This window comes from Oryctolagus cuniculus, chromosome 20 (assembly GCF_051225735.1).
Source record: "Oryctolagus cuniculus isolate XC-2025 breed Fujian yellow rabbit chromosome 20, ASM5122573v1, whole genome shotgun sequence".
Taxonomy (NCBI): domain Eukaryota; kingdom Metazoa; phylum Chordata; class Mammalia; order Lagomorpha; family Leporidae; genus Oryctolagus; species Oryctolagus cuniculus.
In genome coordinates, this window is record NC_142886.1 from 44281796 (window position 1) to 44306264 (window position 24469).

Here is a 24469-nt window from a genome sequence, read left to right on the forward strand (position 1 = left end):
CAGTGGGCAGCAGGCACCCACCCACATTCCTCGGGGCTTAAATCCCTAGGCTCTCCCTCCTTTCCTGTACCGCGCAGAGGGAGGGGAGGGGAGGGATTAATTTGAACTTTCAAAGGAAAAGCAAAACTTCTCCTAAGAAGGCCCTGCTTACCGCCCTCTCCTCTCCTGCAGGCCAGCGACTCCTGCTGTGCCGTGCTGGGCCGAGCGGGAGAGCACGGGACTCTCTCGGCAGCACTGGAAGCTGAACCCGGGGGCCGCTCACTTCACAGCAATCACGTTTACGCGAGGAAGGAGTCAGCGGTCACAGAGGATCCTGCTCCTGGAGCCCCGCAGTCCCAGAGACGGAATTCCAGGAAAAGGCACCAGGATTCTTTCCGTCTTGAACACGACAGCTGTTACCTTCCAACTCCGCTCACAGGAGGACACGAGGCAGAACCAGACGTTCTCCTCGCAGCTCCGCGTTTTCCCACGACCTGCCAGGGACTCAGGGCTGCCCCGTGGCCCCTCTGAGCCGAGCCCCAGCTTGAAGCAAACAGAGGGGACGACACCGGAGTGAACAGATCATAACTTTATTGGAGATTTACTCGGCTACAGTTGTTACCAGAACAGACAAGTGCAGGGGCCCCTGCCCCACCGGCGCGGCCCGCCGTGACGGCCGCCCCCCGCCGCGGTGATGTGCTAGTGAGACTGGGTTTTCGTCACTTTCCTCCACTCTATTTACAGCAGAGAAGCCAGGACTTGCTTCCTGTTCGCCTACAGTCTGCTGCTGCAGTGAATTCTGAGCACACCTGCAACACTGCAATGGTCTGCAGTTGGGGTCCAAATAAAAACGACTAAACAACAGAACAGGTAACGATTAGAACCTATGTACAAGTTAGTTTCGAAAGATGCTTTGCACTGCTGGTAGAAAATACAACGGTCTCAACGCATATTCCCTACATATTGCTACTGGTGTCTCCAACAACCTTTAAAATCATTTTAATATTCTTGGTCTTAAACATATCTTTAAAACTTTCCATGTACAATATAAAATAAAGAAATTCATTTGGAAATAATTAAATTCCTGGAAAGTAATCAGTGGTTGGAAAAATATACCTATTTCAATGTAATTAGAATAACCACACAGGTAATAAGCACGGCCCGGTTCTCTCCCGCGGGCCGCGGAGGACACGGCCGGGGCTCCAGACGCAGTCAGACAAAGACACGAGGGCCTCCGTCTGCTGGCTTCGCTGCCCGGGAGCGCACCCGCTGCCGCTGCAGAGCCAGCGAGCAAGCTTTAAATCAGCCGGGCCTCAGCGGGGGCTTACTCTCGGGGTTCGCCAGCCGCCACCGGACTGCTGGGGGGATGACTCTGCTTACTGCGGAGCCCACGGAACCAAACCAAGCCTCTGGCTCTCTGAGGGCAAGCCCTGCTGAGGAAGTAGAATGCCAGTATTGTAAAGGATAATTACAGGAGTGTTAGAGGTTGTTCTAAACGCAATCACTTCACATAATGTAAAAGGAGAAAGGAAAGAAATACAACAAACATTTTTAAGAAACACAATTAGGAGTTAACAAGTCATTGCTACACTTTCACAAACAGTAAAAATGCCACAGACAAAAATGACCTATTAAGTTGTGCAAGTACACGACACATCGCAGGCATTATAATCATCTTTCTCAAATCCGGGAAATCAAACAGCAGCAAGGCCAAACTCTAATTCCTCCTCTCGGTTGAGCGTTTTTTCCTTGCAATGAGGTAAAGCCTGGTACCAAGTGCAATGCTTATGTGCGCGACATGAACGGAACTGCGGGGAAAGCCGCCCGGGCCGCAGCGCCCTCGGGTCTGCGGGAAGCGGGTTCTGTCCGCGCCGGGGAGGACGCGCGGAGCCCGTCCCACGCCACCTGCTGGCTCTCTCCTGGCCGGCACAGGGCTGCGAGGCGAGGTCACAGGGAGCGACTCTTGACTGACAGAGGCAAAGCGCCGCAGAGCTGGAGCGGGGACCCAGGGCCGCAACTGCAGCACAGAAGCGCAGGAGCGTCCACGCCCTCGCCCGCCTGACTCAGGCTCGATTTCCTAACTCAGTCACCCGGGGACCACAGCAAGCTTCAGACCGCGAGTCTCAGTACAACTCAGCTATTTTTCTCTGACAAGAAAATGAAATCAAGTTTGCTGTCGAAAAAACAGTTTGAATGGTAGCAGGAAATTTGAACCCCTGAGAACGTGTGACCTAATTATATCCAAGTCTGAACTTTTTAGTATTAACAAAAAATACTCTTCTTAAGATTACAAAATATATTGAGGCTTTTTTTCTCCTACTGGGGATTTTAACCGTGAAACAATATGACTTGGGTGCCAGGAGGCGAGAGTCCTGTCCTGCCGGGGTCAACGCAGCAGAAACAGTGCGAAGCCCTCGCTCCGGGCATCAGGTAGTTTAAAAGTTGTCCAGAGAGGAGTGACGGAAGTTACCCTCGATCTCCCTCAGAAAACTCGCATCCAGCCTTACAGGTCACTGGTACACTGTCAGAGCTACATCACTCAAGAACTGCTTGGTTTTAGCTTGCCAGGATCTTATATTAAGGTTTTCCAAAAAGGCAAATACACACCTAGGATTACAAATCAGAGTTATTTTAACATGAGCCACCTAAATTAATCTGCTACAAAACTCATGTCATAATCTACATTTCAGTTTAAGTTGAAGAGCAGAGACAACAAATAACTGTGGAGAAGCTAGCCCCCCGGCCCCGCCCAGGGCCCCCTTGCGAGCAGAGCTGTGCGCACCACCCCCGCCTCTCCGTGGGCCGGGAGCGCGCTACGCGGCGGGACACGAAGCATCACCTTCAGAGCCAGGATGGAAAATCCTCATGCGAGACAGCTCCGCTCCACTTTCTCACACTTCAAGCATAATTAACAGGCAAACTGCAGCAAACCTCTACTGGGATGTTGGCGGGAGCGCAAGACTGACCCACAGCTTTTAAAAAAGGTAAATTAAGAGGTATTATAGTTACAGTGCAAAAAAAATTAACATTTCAAGCATAATACATAAACATAGCACCAAACGGGGCAAACGCATGCAAAAGAAAAGAACTGAGGTATTTCCGTGAAGAGTGCCTACAATCCTAATTAAAGAAACTTAGGCCAATGCCTAAAAATGCAGGGTTTTTTTCCTTTCCAAAGATGGAAGCAATGAGCTAGCTGACCTAACTCAACGACCTAAATCACAGATGTACCAAACGTGGGGCAGCCGAGCGCGGACACGACGCTCTGCAGGCACAGACAGCCGGGCTCGGGGAGGTGCGAGGCGTGCAGCGTCCGCGCGGCACAGGCAGAAGTCGGGGTGAGAAGACGGGGGGAAGGTGCTGTCTCACTTCCTTAAACAAATAACCGATCCGCTATAAAATCTGCAGCATATTTGGGTGTGATATGTCTAAAGTGTTTTGTTAGCGCGACAGCCTGCAGGGCAAAGTTATTTGCCATAAACATTTCCATCCGTGGAACTACCTAGCGAGACTCGCAGTAAAACTGGGTGTTGAGCCAGAGATCATCTTTATCGTGAGGTTAAAAGAAAACCCACAGACTACATATTCTGGTTTTTAAAATATCTTCAGTACACGTATGACAGAAATCCTAGGATAAGCCTGTAGTAAGTCACACCTACAAGGGTAAGTTGCGTCACACAGACTCAACATCTAACGCAGAACAAGACGAGGGAATGTAAAAGAGTTTGCTCCAAAAAGATCAGAAATTAAAGAATAATATCCATGAAGGTTTTACTTTTAAGGCAAGAACCTTTCTGTTTTATTTTAATGCAAGACTACGGGGCGTCAGAAACCACAGGTGTGACCGACCACACGCCAGCCCAGTCCCCTGCCGCGGAGTGCCACAGTGACCGGCGGCGGCGGCCTCCCACGACACCGCAATGTGGACAGAGAAGTCGACCCTGGCTCACGGGCTCCCCTCCAAACCGCGCCGTGCTTTGGGGCTCAGCAGCCACGCGGGACTGGCACTCCTGGAGGACGCCACAGCAGTGAGCAACAGGGCCTTCGAGCGCTGCACAAAGCCGACAGGAACTAAACTCAAGGAACAGACAAACGATACACAGTCGGGAATCATCTCGAACACTTGCTAAATGTCATCTTTAAAGCACTCTTGTGATTTAAACAAAGCAGAAGTGAGGAAAAAAGATTGTGTTTGCGCAAAAAACTAAAACTACAATTAGTTCCAAAGTTTTTATACATTTGTTAAATGTTTTATTCTGTTATCTATCTGTTATCAAACACACTGTGAATTCTGCCTTCAGTTCATTCCACTCGATAGCAACTTAATACCGCCCTATTTAAATATTTCCCCCCTCCATTTTTAAAAAATTTTTTTTTTGTTTCGAATTTTAAAAACGGGCTTCACTGTTGGGAACCTGAGGTTGATTGGCCTTGAGGCTTCGCAGGGCGCGTCTCGCGGCGGCCGACTTGGCGATCCTGTAGCTGCGGCCCACGCCTTTAAACTTCCCTTTTCCCACCACTTCCACGGTCACTCTGACCTTCCCGTCGTACGTTCTCTCAGCCGGGCTGGAAAGAAAGCCAAACCGCTTGAACGACAAGTCCGAGTATTTGTTACTGCTGTCAGCCAGCGGTGAGCAGCTCTCTTAGGCCGAGCGTCACGCGCAGGCTGCCAGGACACAAGGAGTCGGCAGGACGGCTGGCGCGCACCGCCGCACCACCAGTGCAGCTGCCATTCAGCATCGCTCCATCAAATCACACGCCAGGAGCAGCCCAGCACCCTGCGCGCGGAAACTGCGCGACAGCGAGCCCCAGAACAAAGCATTAGTTTATGGTGTTTTTGAGAAGTTCTCCCTCCTTGTCAGGTAGCTTTTTTCCATGCACATTTCTCTCTCTCCTTTTTATTCTTACCTAAATTTGGCAGTTTCCGGTTCCATTTCAAGCAATTCTCGCACAGGCGAACGGGGCACATTTGCAGAAAACTTTTCTGTAATCAGAACCCAAGAATAACGTGAGTGACACCCTGGAGGTGGTGTCAGCGCCGAGCCTGCCCCTCGGGGAAAGAGAAGCCGTACCTATGAGAGGCCGCATCATCGGGTAGTACACCTGCCACACCACCTCCAGCGACATCCCACTGTCCATGTAAATGGCCCCGGCCAGCGACTCAAATATATCCCCCATGGCCTTCGGGACTTCAATGTCCTCCTCTTTCTCTTCATCCTCCTCAGATCTCCTAAGCTGTTACAGAGAGAAAAGTGACTTGTAATCAAAAGTCACGTTTCCAGGTGGCCACACGGCTGAGCTGCGTTCCTCGGGTCTGACTGTCATTACTCCCCAAAGGTAACCATGCCAATCAGCTATGGACCGCCTGCTATGCCGCATCGGCTCTTCTCAAGTGTTCTCTCTAAAAAAGAAAAATCCCCAAAGGTTACTTATAAATTAAAACAAAAACCATTTAACACAGAGCTAGACACAGTCAGTCAGTGCACACTGAAACCTGAAATCCACTCGTGAATACACAGAACAGCGCATTCCAGCCGGCCGTGCCCCGGCCGCTGACCGACGCGGTGCTGCTGGGCACGGAGTGCTTGGGATGTAAAATCTGGGCAGAGACATTGAATTTGGAAGATATTTTCCTACAGGCTCCCTTTCATTAAACCACTTAACACACGGTCACTGTTATGGAATGTGTGACACACAGTAGGTCCTCAAATCAATCAAAAGCCCTTTAAAAGTCCCCAAATCTTATGTGAAGCAATCCAACTTCCAGGAATGCACCTAAGAAGGTAACCAGACACATAAGCATGTTTCTCACAACCATGCTTGTTAACAGTTCTAACCCAAAACTACTTCACTACCCAGCCGTAAAGGACCTTTTTAAAAAGCAGCCATGCGTTGGCTAGCTTGCAGCCACTGAAAATCAAAAATGTCAGTCACTACATGGAAAGTCACCCACAATGCATTAAGTGAAGGAAGTTACAGTCCCGTCTGTGAATCACACAATTCCACGCTGCACTCAACACAGCGACGTCTGGCAGCAGACGCCTGTGTCCTCAAACATCACTGGCCACTCCTGAGGCAGCACAATGGAGCAACCTGGATTTTGTATTTGTATCTGTAGTTTTCAAAAATGCAAATTATCTGCGAAAGGAGTAACGAGAAAGGGAGAAAAGGAGAAAGGACTCGTGGCTACGCGCCGTTCAGCCGCGCTCAGGTCACGGAGTGCGTCTACAAGGCTGACTACCGGCAAACAAGACACTTGCTCCCGGGGCCGCGGTCTCGGCAGGAGGAGCCGCAGAGCTCGCCGAGGCCAGGCCTCTCCACAGCTGACCCGGAGCGCCGCGCAGAGAGGCGGGGGCGTCCCAAAGACTCACAGCGGGCTAGCGAGCTGCCCGCGGGACACGTGTCAGCGAACACAAAGGCAGGGGAATTCGGCAGAGAACCAGCCGAGTCAGGGCGCCTCACTGGCCGGCGAGCCCGTGGACTTCGGCTGACTCCTCCGACTACTACAGCAGGAGACCAGACGAACGGCAGGCCGCGGGCGCTGCACGTGGGCGCCCTCCGAGCCCACGCCCCTGCTGCCGCCAGCCCTTCACGCTTTGCACCGGCTGCACTTCAAACACCCAGACCCTCCTGCTCCTCACAGAAGGCCAAAGAAATTCACTACTCCCGAACACTGACTCGGCACAACTTAAAAAAATTAGGAAGGTACAGTTAAGAAACAATTAAAGGGGCTAGCAGTATTAAGAACCAATTCCTGGACGCCTAACAAGAAATCCAGAGAAACGAGCAAGTCGGCAGTGACAGTGCCCTCTGGGACAGAGCTATGAGACGAACGTCCCTGGGCATCAGAGGCTGGAAACAACGAAGCAATACCCAGCCAGTCCAGAAACATCCGAATCCGCTCCATCAGCAAAGAACCTCTGGCTGACCTCAGGACAGAAGCCTCCCAAATTCCAATGGTTAAAAAAGCCAGAAGTTTGGTATTTAAATGAGATTTCCCATTTCAAGAGAAGCAGGATGTGTATCTGTGATGCTCACCTGAGACATCAGCAATATTTCGGATCCATTTCAGCCACACTGGGCTTTCACCGCCAGAGTGGGGAGTTGAGCGACACTCTGGAGCCCGAGGACAGCCTGGGACACGGCAGGGAGCTGGAAACCCCGGCGCCCTCTCCAGCCGAGCGCTCCCAGGGCCTGGGTTAAAAGCCCCTGGAAGCCGCACTTCACTCACCGCTCGCCCCAGAGGACGCACAGCAGGCTGGGACGGAGCCCTCCGGGCACAGGGCACAGGCAGCCAGCCCCGCCGCGCCAGGCTCTGGAGGGCACGGTGCTGCCGACACCGAGTCCACAGGCTTTCAGACAGCGCTCACCTCCGAATCCATGCCCTGCATCTCATTCTTCTCCAGCTGGAACTGCACGAAGTCATCGATGACGTGGAAGAGCTCGGGGGACACCGCTTTGAAGTACTTGTGGTAGTCGTACTTTACGGCCAGCGACGCGAAGATGGTGTTGTTGACCAGCGCGGAGCGCAGGTCGGTGAGGACCCCCGGGGAGTGCTGCCGCGGGTCCTCGTAAAGGTGCTTGGTTATGAGGTAGTCCAGAATCGCGTCACCCAGGAACTCCAAGCGCTGGTAACAATCTGAGAGAGGACCAGAGGAGTCAAAGGCAGGGCCCCAGTCCACCCTTGGCACAGCCACAGCCTAGAAGGGTCTGACCCCTGAGCCCACGCGTGAGATTCTGACGCAGGACCATTTTCACATATATTCCTCAATGAGAAGACGCCAATGCAAAGCATGTTTCTCGTACGTAAAGTGGGATTATAAAACCTCAAGTGGCCAAAAGACTAACAGTCGCTAAGTATTAGAAAATAAAAGGAGGACCACTCGCAGCTGCCCTCTCACTGACCCCTGCTCCCGCAGCACCGCGCAGGCCCGGCAGGTGCGGGGCATCTCCACCGCACATCAGCCACCAGTGCAGCAGAGCCAGAGCTGCCCACGCCCTCCGCTCTGCTACACAGCACCTCTCCACGCAAGTGGTGACACGCCACGCCTCTCCACGCAAGTGGTGACACGCCACACCACTCCACGCAAGTGGTGACACGCCACGCCTCTCCACGCAAGTGGTGACAGGCCACGCCTCTCCACGCAAGTGGTGACACGCCACGCCTCTCCACGCAAGTGGTGACACGCCTCTCCACGCAAGTGGTGACACACCACGCCTCTCCACGCAAGTGGTGACAGGCCACGCCACTCCCGCTTTATGTGCATCGCACAGGATGACCTTCTCAACTGGCACAAGAAATGCTGAATTTGACCCAAACCAAGAGGCTGAGAGACAAGAGTGCGGGGGTGAGCAGATGTCGGCTGTCAAAATGTGGACAAAGAGCAATGCTCACCGACTCCTCTGTTTTCTCACAGCGATGAAAAGAATGCATTCAGTTGAGGAACTGAGGCAAGGACAGAGGGAGGCAGGTGCCCTGGTACCCAGCGAGCTCAGGACAGAGGGAGGGAGGTGCCCTGGTACCCACCGAGCTCAGGACAGAGGGAGGCAGGTGCCCTGTGTGCCCAGCGAGCTCAGGACAGAGGGAGGCAGGTGCCCTGTGCACCCAGCGGGCTCAGGACAGAGGGAGGCAGGTGCCCTGTGCACCCAGCGAGCTCAGGACAGAGGGAGGCAGGTGCCCTGGTACCCAGCGAGCTCAGGACAGAGGGAGGCAGGTGCCCTGTGCACCCAGCGGGCTCAGGACAGAGGGAGGCAGGTGCCCTGTGTGCCCAGCGAGCTAAGGACAGAGGGAAGGAGGTGCCCTGGTACCCAGCGAGCTCAGGACAGAGGGAGGGAGGTGCCCTGGTACCCAGCGAGCTCAGGACAGAGGGAGGCAGGTGCCCTGGTACCCAGCGAGCTCAGGACAGTGGGAGGCAGGTGCCCTGTGTGCCCAGCGAGCTCAGGACAGAGGGAGGCAGGTGCCCTGGTACCCAGCGAGCTCAGGACAGAGGGAGGGAGGTGCCCTGGTACCCAGCGAGCTCAGGACAGAGGGAGGCAGGTGCCCTGTGTGCCCAGCGAGCTCAGGACAGAGGGAGGCAGGTGCCCTGGTACCCAGCGAGCTCAGGACAGAGGGAGGCAGGTGCCCTGGTGCCCAGCGAGCTCAGGACAGAGGGAGGCAGGTGCCCTGTGTGCCCAGCGAGCTCAGGATAGAGGGAGGCAGGTGCCCTGTGTGCCCAGCGAGCTCAGGACAGAGGGAGGGAGGTGCCCTGGTACCCAGCGAGCTCAGGACAGAGGGAGGCAGGTGCCCTGGTGCCCAGCGAGCTCAGGACAGAGGGAGGCAGGTGCCCTGTGTGCCCAGCGAGCTCAGAGGCACAGCTGAGAAGTGAGACCCAGCATCATTTGTTCTCCAGAAAGAAAAGCAAGATTCCGTCCCATCAGTCCTTCTCAGCCAGAAAACAGCCGGCTTCTCACTTTCTGGGTTTGCACTTTGCAGAACATCTTATTACACAAACTATACACACTTGACACTTTGCTTTGGTATTCCGGATTCAAGCACTTACGGCTGTGATTCAGAAAACAAAATATAAACTTTAGCTTTTGGCTTTAAGAACGCACTCTCCCTCCTGCGCTAATGGACTGGGAGGCTGTTCAATAAAAGAGGAAGAAAACCAGATCACAGGGAGGAGTGGAAGGTAAAGCAGCCGGACCGGGAGCGACGAAGCGTTCCTGGGCGAGCTCCCTTTAATCTAGCCATCTTTAGATGTGAGGACTCCAGGGAGAACAGAGGATGTGCAGATACACCCAGACGACAAGTCAGTCAAGCCCCACAAGCAGCACTGAATACGATCAGCACGGGAAGAGCACCCCGACGCTCCGGGCGCAAATCCCTCTAACGATGTCCAGCGCAGCACGAGAGGCGACCGTGCTCCAAGTGGAGGGTCGGGAACAACGCTGGCTCCCCGGAGACGAGACAGACAGAGTGTTCCATCTCCTGCTGCCTCCCACACCGTGCCCACCACGCACCACGACTGCGCACAGACCCTTCTCTACCAGGGCTAAACCCTGCGCTCTCAGGGGCCCCGGGCGGCCCTGCGGCTCCTTACCAGTGATGGTGTTGTAGTGGTAGGAGGCGTGTGTAAAAGCCTGCAGCAGGTAAGCCTTATTCTGGAATCTGTAGTTGATTTTCTTTTCGAAATTCTCGAAACCCGATATAAGGTGAGTCAGCGTTTTATCTGCATCTGGATGGTCAAACATGCATCTCGGCGGGATCTTCAGACAGCCGTACTCCAGGTCTCTCGACGCCGAGGGGCCCCGGGAGCTGGCTCCTGCGGCTGTGGCGCCGCTCCCGGGCAGCTGCCTGTGTTGGCTGTTGAGGTTCTCCCGAGCGGGGCCCGTGGCCTTCTCCCGGTCGGCCCTTTTAATGACCGGGAGCACCTTCAGCCCCAGCGAGCACAGGAAGAGCTGAGCCGCCCTCTCGCCACAGCTGGTTAAGTAGCAGCCCAGCAGGGCTTCCACGCAGTCCGCGATGCTTTTGTCGGCGATGCACTGCTCGGTGTGCAAGTCGTAGGAAATGGACTGCTTCCCCGTGTCAGCACCACAGTTTTCTTCCGACGGATTCCAGAAGCCCACCACAAAGTCGTCCTCTTCGACAGCTTTGCTAGGATCCAGGTAGCACATGGCATCCCAAGAGCTGTAGTCAAAATCCTCGAAGTCCGAGGAGAACGGCCTGCTGCCTGAGGAGGGCTTCCTGGGCATTTTCCATTCGTACGCAGAGTCAGCGGTGGAAAAAGGAGAAAGAGAAATTTTCTTCACAAAAGCTCCTGATCCCATCAGCATGTTATCTATAAACTTGATGTGCTCCTGATCGTACTCCAGGAAATCGTCCTCGTAATCCGCGTCCTCCTTCGGAGCCCTCCACACCAAGTTCTCCTCCTCCTCTTCCTCCTCCTCCTCCTCCTCCTCCTCCTCGCAGTCCTCGTCCAGTTTGCCATTAGCCAACACGCAGTCTTTTGTCTGAAACGAGGGGAATGGGAAGGAGGGAGACATAGCTGCTGTTTTTAAAAGGGTTTGAAACTCAATAAAAGCAAGGGTTATGGATAATTTCAAATGACAACCACAAATACTAAAAGGCAACTTTAAAATCACGGCCATTTGTTTTCAATTAACATAAAATAAGTTATTTAATCATATAAACAAAGTAAAACAAGTTCTTTGAATGCTCGTTTTCTAAGTTATAAAATGACCTTTATCCAGAACGAAGCTTTAAGTTAAGGGTTCTGAACATGGAAATAAAGTTAAAACTCTATGTCCCAGCACAAAACGTGCCCGAGGCAGTCGCCCCCGGCAGGATGCACAGTGCAAGCACTCCCATGCGGTTCCAATGCGTCTCTGTCTCTGCAAGATTCTTAAAGACTGGGACATTCCAGATGTAGATAAAGCGTTATCTTTGCAATTAAGAGTACAACATAAAAACAGATAAAATTATTTAAAAATTCTAATCACTCTAAAAATGTACAATAGGGTTTTTAAATACAGTTTTTCACCCAGCTCAAAGTACATTAGCTACAACACAAAACTAAATCGCTTTGCTTAAAAAATAAAAGCAAATCACTGAACTAAGCTATGAATACAAGAAATTATATGCCTTTCCCCTCCACTCTGAGTTCCTGGAATCCGGGTAGAGATTACAGCATAACTGACAAAAATAGAAGAAAATGTAGGCTAACATGAAACAACAATCCAAGTGCTGTCGAAAGCTCTTTGCTAATCCCCATTTCTTTGGCTAAAGCTTATTTGTGAATGACAACCTTAATAATGGGCTGGATTTAGTAATGATGTAACTTGTTTGCAATGCTAGAAAGATGCAATAACAATAACAGCAAAAACAACAAAACAGAACAAAACTTTGTAGGGAAAGGCAAGAGGGCATGTTTTGATTTTGAGTGTGACAACTTTCCAGAGTATTATGACAAAAAGTTTTCAAACTGTTTAGCATTTTTTAAATACTCAAATCAAGAGAGATATAAACACTGTTATTTGTTCGAAAAGAAATAACAGCCGCGCAGCAAGCCTATATCTGTCAGCATGTATCTTTCATTCTTTTAAGCTAAAAAAAGCCTTTTCCAGAATAAGGAAGCACACCAAAGAAATTATAATGTTAGACCCCAAGGAAACATTTCTGTTAAAAACCTTAGACTTTTCCAAGGTAACAAGTGATGTTTTTGACTACTGTTTGGTTCCTAAGAAAAAAGCGGTCAAAATGCAATTTAAAATCAGATGGAACAATTAAAAAAAAGTTCATCTCCTGAGCAAGGTGCTGCCATGAACTAAAACTGGCAGAGCACAAACCCTAAAGGACTGGCTTCTGCACTCACAAATGAGCGGCAGGGGCAGGGGCAGGGGACTGCAGTGCCTCTGGCTCCACGTCTGCCCGCCGCGCCTTAGTCGGTGCCACCTCACAGAACACTTCCCGAGAGCGTGCCAGGACTGATCAAGAGAGCAAGTCGCCCTGCACCGTCCCAGGAGGCACGCAGGCACAGGAAAAACACGTGACAGACAGCACAACCTTGCTGTCTTCCTGCACAATGCAAGGGCCTATTTCATAAACACAGATTATTAAATGAAAACCTAAGCAGTATTTTTAACGTATCCCAAGAACCTAAGTGCCAAGATGTCAGAAAGGTTAGAGAAAATATGCACTTGGTATTCTATCTTAAAAAAAAAAAAAAATCAAACAACATGGTCACCTTTACACTACAATTTTTAAAAAAGAGCCAAGCAGATTATGAAACACTTTACAAAAAAAGGATGACTATTCTTGGAACGTTTTTCATAGAAATGGAGTGCTTCTTCTGAAGCTCAAACTCCACACATTTTCCTTAAGGCTCTACACATTTCTAAATTAACAACAAATGTAATTTGTCTGACCTAACTTGCATTAAATTATTCTCTTAAGGCTTTTCCAGAAAAGCCCCCTTCTGTCATAAGGAAACACTACATGAGTTTAAAAAGTTTCATCACTGAACAGGTGGCACTCGCTAGAGAGCCGCAGAGGGGACAAGGCAGGGAGAAGGCGCGCCCAAAGCCGGTAACTTTCTGGGCAGACACTACCACTACCAGCTCTGGCCTCCGCCGACCAGGTGACAATGAACCGTCCCCAACGGGGAACCCGCACTGCCCCAAAGACCGCAGCGCTGGACCGACTGCTTCCCCAGCCCAGGCCCTGCAAGGTGCCCTCTGGTGGCCTTGAGACAAGACGAAGCAGCTGTTGCTAGCATTCGGAGTCACTGCAAGTAAGTCACTGTAAGTCACTGCAAGATTTACATTATTTCCAGAAAATGCCAAGTTGTAAGTACGATGGCTTTAAGTTCACAAGAGGAAAAATAGTGCCAAGGAAATCCTGAGACGTTAAGAGCAAGATTTTATTGAAATCAGTGATTTCACAGACAGCCTGGAGATCTTCAGTCACAAAAGTCATTTCTCTAAACAGATCCCAGTCCACACTGTGATATGTGACCCTGTGAACTTTAATACTGTTTATGCAGCCCTGTAACATGTAACTCTGTAACATGTTAATCCCGTAACATGTAACACTGTAGCACGTTAACCCTGTAACATATAACCCTGTAACACATTAGCCCTGTAACATGTAACCCTGTAACACATTAACTCTGTAACATGTAACGCTGTAGCATGTTAACCCTGTAATATAGTAACCCTGTAATATGTAACTCTGTAACATGTTAATCCTGTAACATGTAACCCTGTAACACATTAGCCCTGTAACATGTAACCATGTAACACATTAACTCTGTAACATGTAACCCTGTAACACATTAACTCTGTAACATGTAACACTGTAGCATGTTAACCCTGTAATATAGTAACCCTGTAATATGTAACTTTGTAACATGCTAATCCTGTAACACGTTAACCCTATAACAAGTAACCCTGTAACATGTAACACTATAGCATGTTAACCTTGTAACATATAACCCTGTAACACATAACACTGTAACATATAACCCTGTAACATATAACCCTGTAACACGTAACTGTAACAGGTTAACCCTGTAACAGGTTAATCCTGTAACATGTAACCCTGCAAAATGTAACTGTAACATGTTAACCTTATAACACGTTAACCCTGTAATACATAACCCTATAACACATTAACCCTGCAACACGTTAACCCTGTAACACATCACCTTGTAACACGTCACCTCTGTAACACATTATCTCTGTGACGTGTATCCCTGTAACACGTTAACTCTGCGACATATAACACTGTCATATATAACAGTGGTGTGAAACAGTAAGGGGTTTCTCCTCCCCCCCCTTTTTTAGTCAAACATTACATATTCTGCTTTTGGAAAAGGAATGAAAATAGCAATCATCCTTCATCAGAATTAAAACACTACTTCTGATCCAATGAAAAGACAGTCTATTTAAAGGAATTCATATATCAAATATCAACTCTTAAAATAATATCAGGGAAAGAAAATGAAAAACAGAACAAAATCCTCTGGCTCATCAAAAAACAAATCTCTCCGGTGACCAACCACTTACCATTTCATCTTTGTCCCATTTATCTGTGTTACTTTTGTCTTGATTTACCACGTAGCCGGGAGGAAGCCAGTTCACGGGGGGGTCAAAGATGGACACCACCATGCGGCTGGGCAGCCCCTGCTTCTTCCCGAGGCGGTACAGGTTACAGTTGCTGACCTTAGGCAGAGAAGACCTGTGTGAGACTCAGCCCCAAACGAGCATGGTAGGAATCCACGCAGGCACACACATCCTCAGCTGAACAGACTTCCTCACGCCGGAACCGGTCACCAGCTCTAAGGGCTGTACAGTTTTTCTACCTTCATGACAATGAATGTTAAATTCCCACTCCACATGCCGGAATGTAGTTACGTATTCCTGAACACAAAATGCAGAGCACTTATGCATAGATTCCTTCTGACTGTATCAGAAGAAACAGTTGAGACAGTTGCAAAGTTTTGAAATTACAATCTCATAACGTAAAATGCAAAATGCTAATTGGGACTCTAGGGAATAGAAACCATATTAAACAACCAAGGTGTCACAACACGGTTCTCTGAGAGCCAAGGGGTGAGGAGGAGTGAACATCTGTTAGCACCAAACAGCTAAAACCATGTTATAGTCCTCAGATCCAGGCCACAGATGCGATGTCAGTGGCAACGTCCTCTCAAATGCTACTCCCCTGCTCTGGATGGCACTGGAAGGCATTTTGGTTCAGTCATTTCAAAACGGAGCCAAGTAACAAAGAACCGCTTAGTCACACCAACCCAACAGCTCTAGTTACTGCTTTGCCAAACACCTCGATCTCCTCCCTAATTTGCTCAAATCATTAGTCTAGCTTCTAAATTGAAAACGAGAGTTTAGAACTGCCAGCCTCACGGTCATTTTCTAAAAACCGGTGCTCCGTGCATAAGTTCTTCGTGAGCCCTTTCCCCGTGCGACTTGGCTGCCAGCCAGCCCCGAAGGCACAGGTCAGTAGGGGGAGGAGCGGCCCCTGCCAGCTGCACACAGGACAGTCACCGGTGCAAAAGGGCTCTCCGACACAGCTTGACCGTAGCAGCCTGACAGCTTGCAGGGGGAGCTGGGTACTAGGAGAACAAAGTATCTCAAAGGCCAGGAAGAGGGCACGTGCAACAGGGACTCGGGGGACGGAAATCGCAAACTGCAGACGCTACCCTCAATACGCTCATCTGACATCAGCGGGGCCTACCGAGTACTTGTGCATGGAGAAGAGAGAACCAGGCACTCCGATAAGAGGCAAAATTCTGCACAGACAGGCGCCCAGGCAAAGGAGGGAGAGCGCTCTGAGAGAATTAGCAGCCTCAGCCCCCGCACGGAGGGTGGGCTGAGCAGGGCCCGCCAGGCCAGCAGCACGGGGCTTGGCCCGTGGGGAGAGCATGCTAACAAGGCCTCGACACCAGGCTGAGGAGGGAGGGAGAGTTCCCCCGCTGGAAGTCAGCAGTCACAAGGGTTCTGAGAAGGTGAAGGAGGTTCTGTAAACCACGATCCTCTCCTTCTCTAACGGGTTTACTCGTTCCCATTCTCAGCCTTGGATACAGCTTCCTGCAATCGCCCCGTGAGTCCCATTCACTCTCAAAGCTTCTGTCCTCACTTTCCTGGAAAAGACTCCTCAAACCACTGCAAAGTACTAGGTTCCCAGTACCCTGAACATGTCACTGAACACTGCCCAGGGCGGCCCAGGAGGGGCAAACCTCAGCCCCACACCCACCTCTCACATTTCTGCCCTGGGCCCTGCACCCAACTTCTCAGCATCTGTGGCTCCCGACCATCCCCCCCGCCTCACCCTGCACGAGCGTGTGCAGGCGACATGCTCACTGCAGGCCTGGGGTCATGGGGCAGGACAAGACGCGGGCTGCTATGATGGTGGAGACCAAGGTTTCCCAAGCCGCATCATCTGAGCTGCACCCCAGAACTGTCACCCTTATTTGGATGTGACCTTGGGCATGCTAAACTCGGCTTCCTCATTGTCCTCATCTATAAAACGGGGATAAGGTGGGCACTTGCCCTAGCGATCGGCACACTCTTGTCCCAGAAGAGAGTACCTGGGTTTCATCCTGGGAAGCAGAGGTGCTGGCTCGAGACTGGGCTCCTGCTGCCCATGGGGGAAACCTGGACTGAGCTCAGGGCTCCTGGCTGTGGCTCCAACTGGGCCACTGCAAGCCCTTAAATAAATGATTTTTTCAAGAGTGGAAAAATTAAAACAGGGATCATATAAGTGTTTGCAAACCTTATGGAATTATGAGAATTAAATTAGATAATATACAAGTACATAAAAGACAACAGCAGTTAGTGCCTGGCAGGGTAGCTACCTTGTTTTATGTTACCCCAAATTACCACTCCTGAAACTGCTACTCAGCGCAGCCCCCCTCCCCCACAGCCTCCACTTTAGTTCCACCCCATTTTCTGCCTCCACTTTTGGAATGGTCTTGCTTTCCAATCCACACTACATTCTACTTCCAGGTAACCATTTTTTGTTTGTTTTAAGATTTATTTATTTGAAAGGCAGAGTAAGAGAGAGAGAGAGATCTCATCCATTCATTGGCTGATTCCCCAAATAGCCGAAATAGCCCGGGGCCAGGCTGAAGCCAGGAACTCCATCCAGGTCTTTCACCTGGGTGGCAGGAGCCCAGGTATTTGGGCCACCACCTGCTGCCTTCCCAGACACATTAGCAGGGAGCTGGAAGGAAAGCAGAGCAGCCAGGACCCCAACAGGAACTCTGACTGGGACGCGACACTGCAAGCAGCAGTTTAACAGGCTGCATCCCAATGCCGGACCCTAGCTCCAGAGTCTTTCAAGAGTACCCTAGTATTCAAGATAACTTGCAACCTCCTCAGCCTAGCACTCCAGGCCCTGCCTTTGCACTGAGCCCCGGCAGCTCTGCCTCCTGTTCACTTTGCTTATCTACGCCCCCTTGATTTGCAAGTGCTGCTCCCTCCTTCCAGTGCTCAAGATAAGCAGTTCCCTAAGCTGATATCAAGGAGGCTGCACTGCCTAGAGACCTGCCTCTGTCACCAGGTAAACATTTTGCACTAATTACTTTTCTTCCTTAAGTCTTTTAAGATTTCTTTATTTATTTGAGAGGCAGAGTTACAAACAGAGAGAGGAGGAGACAGAAAGAAAGGTCTTCCATCTGCTGGTTCACTCTCCAAACAGCTGCAATGGCCAGAGCTGTGCCGCTCTGAAGCCAGGAGCTTTTTTTGTCTCCCACATGGGTGCCGGGGTCTAAGCACTTGGGCCATCTTCTACTGTTTGCCCAGGCCATAGCAGAAGGCTGGATTGGCAGTGGTACAGCTGGACACAAACCAGGGCCCACGTGGGATGCCAGTGCTGCACTACCCCGCAGTGCCGGCCCCTCTGCTCAAGTCTGGATTCTATGCTAAGCTGAAGAAGGCAGAGGCCCACCATGTGGGTAAGAGGTTACGCAGGAGCGTATGCCTGTGCGGCTGCTCTACTTCCAATCCAGCTCCCTGCTAATGCACCTGGGAAAGCAGGCGCTGATCCAAGTCCTTGGGCCCCTGCACCCACATGGGAGACCCGGAAGAAGCTCCTGGCTCCTGGCATAGGCCTGGCCCAGCCCCACTCACTGTGGCTATTTGGGGCGTAAGCCAGTGGGTGGAATATCTGTCTCTCCCTCTCTCGGAGGCAGCATTACCTCTCCTTGGGGCTATCAGGCAATTACTCACTCAGAAGCCGAGTGTCACTGTCTACACTGCAGAGGAACCGAGCTGGGAGGTCTGTTACTCAGCCTTCCGACTCCCCAGGGACCGTGCCTCTCATCCACGTTTGCACATCTGGGAAGCCCGACAGCGCCCTCCTACACACAGAAGTCCAACCCAGCTCCGCACAGGACCAGCTCTCTGAATGACAGCACTGCCTATTTCTGTACAGCGTGGTCAGGAGCTGGAAGGGGCACAAACTCGCACCGACAGCGTGGCTGGAGGTGAATGTCCCCCGATGCATAGGGCACACGCCGACCAGCTGAGCCCCCACCCTGAGAACAGCCCGTGTAGAGTGGGTTCCCGTCCCTTCCAGGTGGATGGGTCCACCGCGCCATTCTCTGCAAGCACCGCCTTCCCACCTCCTCCAACTGCTTTCCGGCACGCTGGCCCACTGCCCGCGCACGACAAGAACCCTTCTCTCACCTTTTTGCTTCTCATATAGGAAAGGCGGCCCTCGTGAGCATCGGGGTAAGTGCAAAAGAGATAGGTGGTGATGGCGTGCTTCAGAAAGGAGTCCCCGAGCATCTCGAGCCGCTCCAGGTTAAACCCATCACTAGCATTGGACAGAGTCAAAGCCTGGAGAATCAGTCCAGGGTTGGGGCCGAGAGTTTTTGAGGAGTAGCCGACAGAAGGGCTCTGCTCGGAATCCGTGCTGCCCTGGAGGGCCCTGACCGTGTCCGTCGTACCGGGCGTGGCGGCCGCTGTGGGACTTCCAGCTGAGGTAGATCTGTTAGCATTTCCGTCAAGGTATTTACGACTCAGTAGGGTACATTCATCGCTGGGCTTGGGCTGGTTCTCATGACTCTGTAAATTCTGAATGGGATATGAGGTAGTTGGTTGTACAGGTATTTCCTGCTTGTAGTAATTCAGCTGATGTCCTTGGCAAAAGTCTCTGTCAGCGAACTCGTAACTGCCGTTGGCAAGACTCCGACTGTGGGAGAGACCATTGGCTGCCGCCGGGCCGGCCGGGCCCTCCCTCTGGGGCCTGCCCGGGGCCCCCGCGAGTGGCGTTCTGCAGCCCACAGACACCTGGTCGTGGTTTGCTGGAGAAGAGGTTCGGGTAGCACCTTGCTGCGCAGCATTTTCAGGGCCTGCCACTGTGCTGTGCTTACAGTGAAGCTCACCGCCCGCTGAGGAGGGGCCAGAGACTGAGATGAAGGATTTGCTGTCGATAGATTTTTTCCACCCGAAGTCCAAGTTAGGGTATCTGGAAAGGTATTTTTACAACTTTTCATTAGATCTTTCAAAAGGGCGAGGCTCAGAGCAGTAGGTAATTTGAAACAAAATAAAATAAAATGAAGATCCCGATACATATACGCATACTTCGGAAGCAAAATCAGTTTTCAAGCAAGAAGTTCTGTGCAACGTAAATTACAAAGAGGGACGTGGCTCCCCGCTGCTGTGACCCCTTGCCCAGGAACACGGCAGGCAGTTAAGAACAAGAGGCTGGAGGCAGCCTGCAGCACCTGGGGCCACACACTGCACAGCCTGGACGCTCGGGCCCTCAGTTAACTGCGCAGCACGGCAAGCGGCAGCTAACACAGGCTGCACCACAGCCTGCGTAATCTTCCTGTGTTACTTTCTGCATGGAAAATGGGGCTAACCCAATTCTGGCCTTACAGCACTATCCTAACAGTTAAACAAGCAAATTTAAGCATACTTCCAAAAGTCCATGGAAAACAGAATTGAAGGGTAAATTTTGGCACAAAAAATTTTAAAGTCCATGCATATGAGCGGGGGTGAGGGCCTTCAAAAAGTTCACGACAATCGTGTATATCATGAAAACATCACGCACAGGCACTCGTGTGGTGGCGCAGCAAGTTAAGCCACAGCTGTGGCGGCGGCATATTAGGGGGCCGGTTCGAGGCCTGGCTGCTCTGTTCTGATCCAGCTAAAGCGTCTGGGAAAGCAACGGCAGATGACCCGAGTACTTGGCCCTGCCACCTACTGGAGCTCCTGGTTCCCGGCTTTGGCTGGCCCACTGCAGCCACTTGAAGATCTCCCTGTCTCTCCTTCTCCCTCTCTATTTGCCTGCCTTTTAAATATATAGATACTAAAAGGAAAAGAAAAAACTATGCATGGATTCCAAATTTTTTTTGCATCACAATAAGCTCAGGTTTCAATTCTATTCTGCATGGACTCCCCGCGGTCGTGTAGGCTGCAGCAGTTATGCGGTGTCTGACACCACGCTGAGTTCTCAACACAGCTGTGATTACCGTTCCTGCAATCCGCAAAATCACCCAGCGCTGCCAACTGGCTGAACAGCATTAGCGAGTGACTAAATTCCAGTTTTTTTTAAGCAGGCAGACACTTTACCAACAAGAAGAAAATAACGAAGACAGACAAAATGCTGAAGCAACAGCTTGTTAAGATGTACTTGTTTTTCCCAAAGAGAAGAAAGCATTCTTACAGTGCCGGCCAGGGAGCCAGGGCTGTGTGAGCCTTGCTCCAGCCACGCCCCAGAGGAAGGAGGACAATCTCTGAGTGCAGAGGCTCAGTTCTCTCTTATTGGCCAAGAACACAGGGCCCAGTGACCCAAAACAGACTTCTCACTTAGGATTCAAAGGATGCCTTTATTTCATGTACTAGACAAACACACTCTCTTCTTAATCTTTGAAGCATTACTTTATATAAAATCAAAATTTTAACATGATCCTATTCGGTCACACACAGCAGTTCAAAACCCACATTCTTTCTGGCGCACAGGCAAACCTACCTGAAGTCCGCAGGAAGCGCTCGGACCCCCACGCCAGCATCACTGGCTGTCTGCGCTCGGAGCTCCTCTGCAGTCAAAAGGCAGTGAAGGCGATAGAGAATGCTGGGGAGACAAACTGCTTTTCTCCACAGCGATGCAGGGATGGGGTGGATAGCACAGAGCTCCGGGACCAGGATCTTCGGGCAAGGAAAAGGTGAACAGAGAAATGCTACACACACACATGCACGCACACACACACACGCACACGCACATATGCACACGCGCACACACACACACGCACACACACACACGCACACGCACCACACGTACACACATGCGCACGCAATGCACACGCACGCACACACACACGCACACACACACACGCACACGAATGAAAACAAGAACACTAAAAGCAATTTCCCTAGTGGGCAAAGCTAAAACTCATAAATGGGATCTATTCTAGGACTTACAAGGATGATCACGTGATATAATTATATCAGCGGGCCAAGTCTAAAAGCCAAACTCTCAGTCCATGCCAAAAACGACATTCAAGTAAAATCCAACACATAACTGATCAAACGAAACAAGACCTAAACCTGCAGGACGGGCAACTCCCAGGCCTCCCACGGACACATGACGGGCAACTCCCAGGCCTCCCACGGACACATGACGGGCAACTCCCAGGCCTCCCACGGACACATGATGGGCAACTCCCAGGCCTCCCACGGACACAGGACGGGCAACTCCCAGGCCTCCCAGGCGTTCAGGCGAGCTGGCACGTGAGCTCGAGCTTGTCTCCAGGAGGGGCGAGGCGGCCAGTCGAGGCGGCCAGTTCGTACCTGCTTGTTCTGCAGACTCTCCCACTTGGCTTTCCTCTTCTCAGCGCTGCTCAGAGGAAGAGCTTTCCCCTTCTGGTTCAAATGTCGAGGCGTCAAAAGATTGAGTCTACGAGATTTCAAAACAGCTCCATCAGACAGACGAGAATAAGCCCACTCTTCCAGCGGCTCTCCAACCTGCGTGGCCTCCAAATCCCCCTGGGGAGCTCACAGGACCCCGGGCTCAGGGGCTCTCCCGACTCCAGGGCCCCGCCAGGCGTGTGTGCAGGCCTCTGAGGCTCTCACACACACCGGAGCCTTACCGTGAAGATGTGTGGTCCACATCCAGCAGGGGCTGGTTGAGATTGGTCAGGTCAAGGTTGTACTTTGTTTTGTAATATTCTGCAAAAGTTTCATACTCAGGGGAAGGAAATTTACTGAGAGGGGTAAGGTCAGTGTACACATCAGCTACATAAAATCGATGAGGTTGATCAAAGTTGCGGTATCTGAAAAAGAAAGACAATCAGTTGCTTTTGGTTTACATCAACTTTTCTGCAAACCCAACTGTTCTTACTCTGGAAACACTAATCAGGATTGAGAGTTAAAAGGTTAAGAACACTAGTGAAGATTCCATCCTAAACTATGCATCTCAAGTATATTTAAGATAATAACTGCAGTTTTCAATCAAGGAAGAACTATTCTCCCCTACTACGTCTGTCCTAAGTGTCTATACTCTGATAATACACAAAAGCTAAATGGAGCATTTAAATACTACCACGCCGTATAGAACAGTACAGAAAACTTACAATACCCAAACAACTGAATAAAAATCTCTGAACATGAGTAACGCTGTACACGAAAGACTGTTATCATGCAGTGTACTGCTGTATGGATACACTACCGATAACAGTGCCCAGAAAAAGTCAAAGGAGGACTGATTACAGCCAATACTCTAATTCCATGAAAAGTTCCTGCATTTTACCTCCCAATAACTCCATTCCTAAATGTTTACAAATTGAGAAAGAAAAAAAGCATTCCTATTTACTATCTTCATTGAATTTAATAACATTTTTCCTTGCAGAATTTGAAGCAATGAAGATTACTATGACCAAATTCCACAGCAGGCTTTGGGAGTTCAGAGGACGGACACTGTAAGCAAGCCAGCAGGATCACTCAACGACCTGACCGTCACAAAGCAACATCTCTTTACCCACAGTTCCCATGCCTTCTCTTTGAAACAAGGACACAGAGAGCCCAGGCTCCGCAGGGAGGGAGCCCCAACCTTTCCAACAGCAGCTAACAGTGTGGAAACCACAGCCCACTGATACTCCCAAGTGAGAAGTGCATCCTCTCCAACCAAGCGTCCCCACTGTTTTCCCTTCTTTCAGATTCCTACCTTGGAATGATAACTGCATCTTGGTAATCTTCTAATTTAAAAACAAAGGGTGCTTCTTTTGAATACTTTGTACTGGGAATGCCTATGCGAGCTTCAGATTTCTCAATATCTTCCATGAATTTAAAGTCAATATCCAAAGTGCGGGAGTCATTAACTTGGATGAGAAAAAGACAATTTAGCTTGTTAAAATCTACGCAGAAACGAGATTCTCATTTAAACTACACACTCACATGTGTCTAAGCCAGTTGTCGAAGTAAGAGATTCTGAAGCACCCACAGCAAGCTCATTGCCAAACCACACTTCCAGTTTCTCACCGCTATCTGCCCAGGGCCTCCTTACCGACATTCAGAGGTAGGACACAGTAGGCTGAATCGGCGTCTGTAGGCTTGAATTCTAGCGCGGGTTTCTCAAGCCGAAGGATATGTGAGAAAATATACTGGTGCAGCCGTGTGATCAACTCAAGCATTTGCAGAGACAACGTGAAGCCAGACTTCTTCAGCTCGATGGATATGGTGACTTCTCCAGAGCGCGTGTACACGGGGAAGTGTGGAATCTTACAAAAGGGAAACAAAGCACCCCAGAGTGAGCAGGCCCTTCCCCCGGCACGGCGACTTCAGGAGGGAAGCAGCTTTCTGTCTGGGGACAGAAGTGCTGAGTGAACTCTTCTTTGAAAGGTGGAAAAACAGAGAGAGAGAGGTATCTTCCATCCACTGGTTCACTCCCCAAAGGCCCGCAACAGCCAGGGCTGGGCTAGGCCCAAGCTAGGAGCCCTGAACTCCACCCAGATCTCTCATGCAGGCGGCAGGGACCCAAATACTTGGGTCACCCTCTGCTGTTCCCCAGGACGCACGTTAGCAGGGAGCCGTCAGGACTCAATCCTGGGCGCAACGCGGGACGCGAGTGTTCCAAACAGAGGTTTACCCACCCCGCAACGCCTGCCCTGCCTTCAGCTTCAGATACTCTAACATGCTGAGGTAACAAAATACCGAGGTAACAACACACGCTGACTACTAGTTTTCTTTATCCCAGCCCCTACAGATTTTTTAAGAACACGCTTTTTTCCACATGCAGAGTCATTACTGAGCGCTCACCTGAGGTATGGGTTTGGCTGTCAGTATCCCAAAGCATCTTGTGGTATCTTCAGGGGGATAGAGCTTGCGCCGTCTGAAGTTCAGCTCATCAGGTAAAGGGGTAGTTAAAACCATTCCTATCACATATAGGTAGCAGGGCTGATCGGGTTTGGGATAACTATCCCTCAAACATTCTGGAATCTAAAATTGGAAAGACAGATTATGCATCATGTGCAAGTTTACTTACTTA

At 50.6% G+C, this 24469-nt stretch overlaps 1 protein-coding gene across 10 annotated transcripts in view; it reads right to left on the reverse strand.

The window, feature by feature from the left end:
• Positions 1–553: 553 nt before the first annotated feature.
• The window catches only part of DICER1 (dicer 1, ribonuclease III), a 74425-nt gene continuing 50509 nt past the window's right edge, over positions 554–24469 (reverse strand). For all 10 annotated transcript variants that reach the window (XM_089322468.1, XM_089322469.1, XM_089322467.1 and 7 more), the window contains 13 exons: positions 24241–24420; positions 23489–23702; positions 23150–23303; positions 22077–22259; positions 21778–21883; positions 20960–21135; positions 18667–19450; positions 14527–14682; positions 10062–10971; positions 7350–7618; positions 5052–5214; positions 4888–4963; positions 554–4545 (listed from right to left, as the gene is read on the reverse strand). In XM_089322468.1, the coding sequence (XP_089178594.1) occupies positions 4368–4545; positions 4888–4963; positions 5052–5214; positions 7350–7618; positions 10062–10971; positions 14527–14682; positions 18667–19450; positions 20960–21135; positions 21778–21883; positions 22077–22259; positions 23150–23303; positions 23489–23702; positions 24241–24420 (3549 nt within the window). In that variant the 3' untranslated portion in view covers positions 554–4367. The remainder of the gene's footprint in view (positions 4546–4887; positions 4964–5051; positions 5215–7349; positions 7619–10061; positions 10972–14526; positions 14683–18666; positions 19451–20959; positions 21136–21777; positions 21884–22076; positions 22260–23149; positions 23304–23488; positions 23703–24240; positions 24421–24469) is intronic.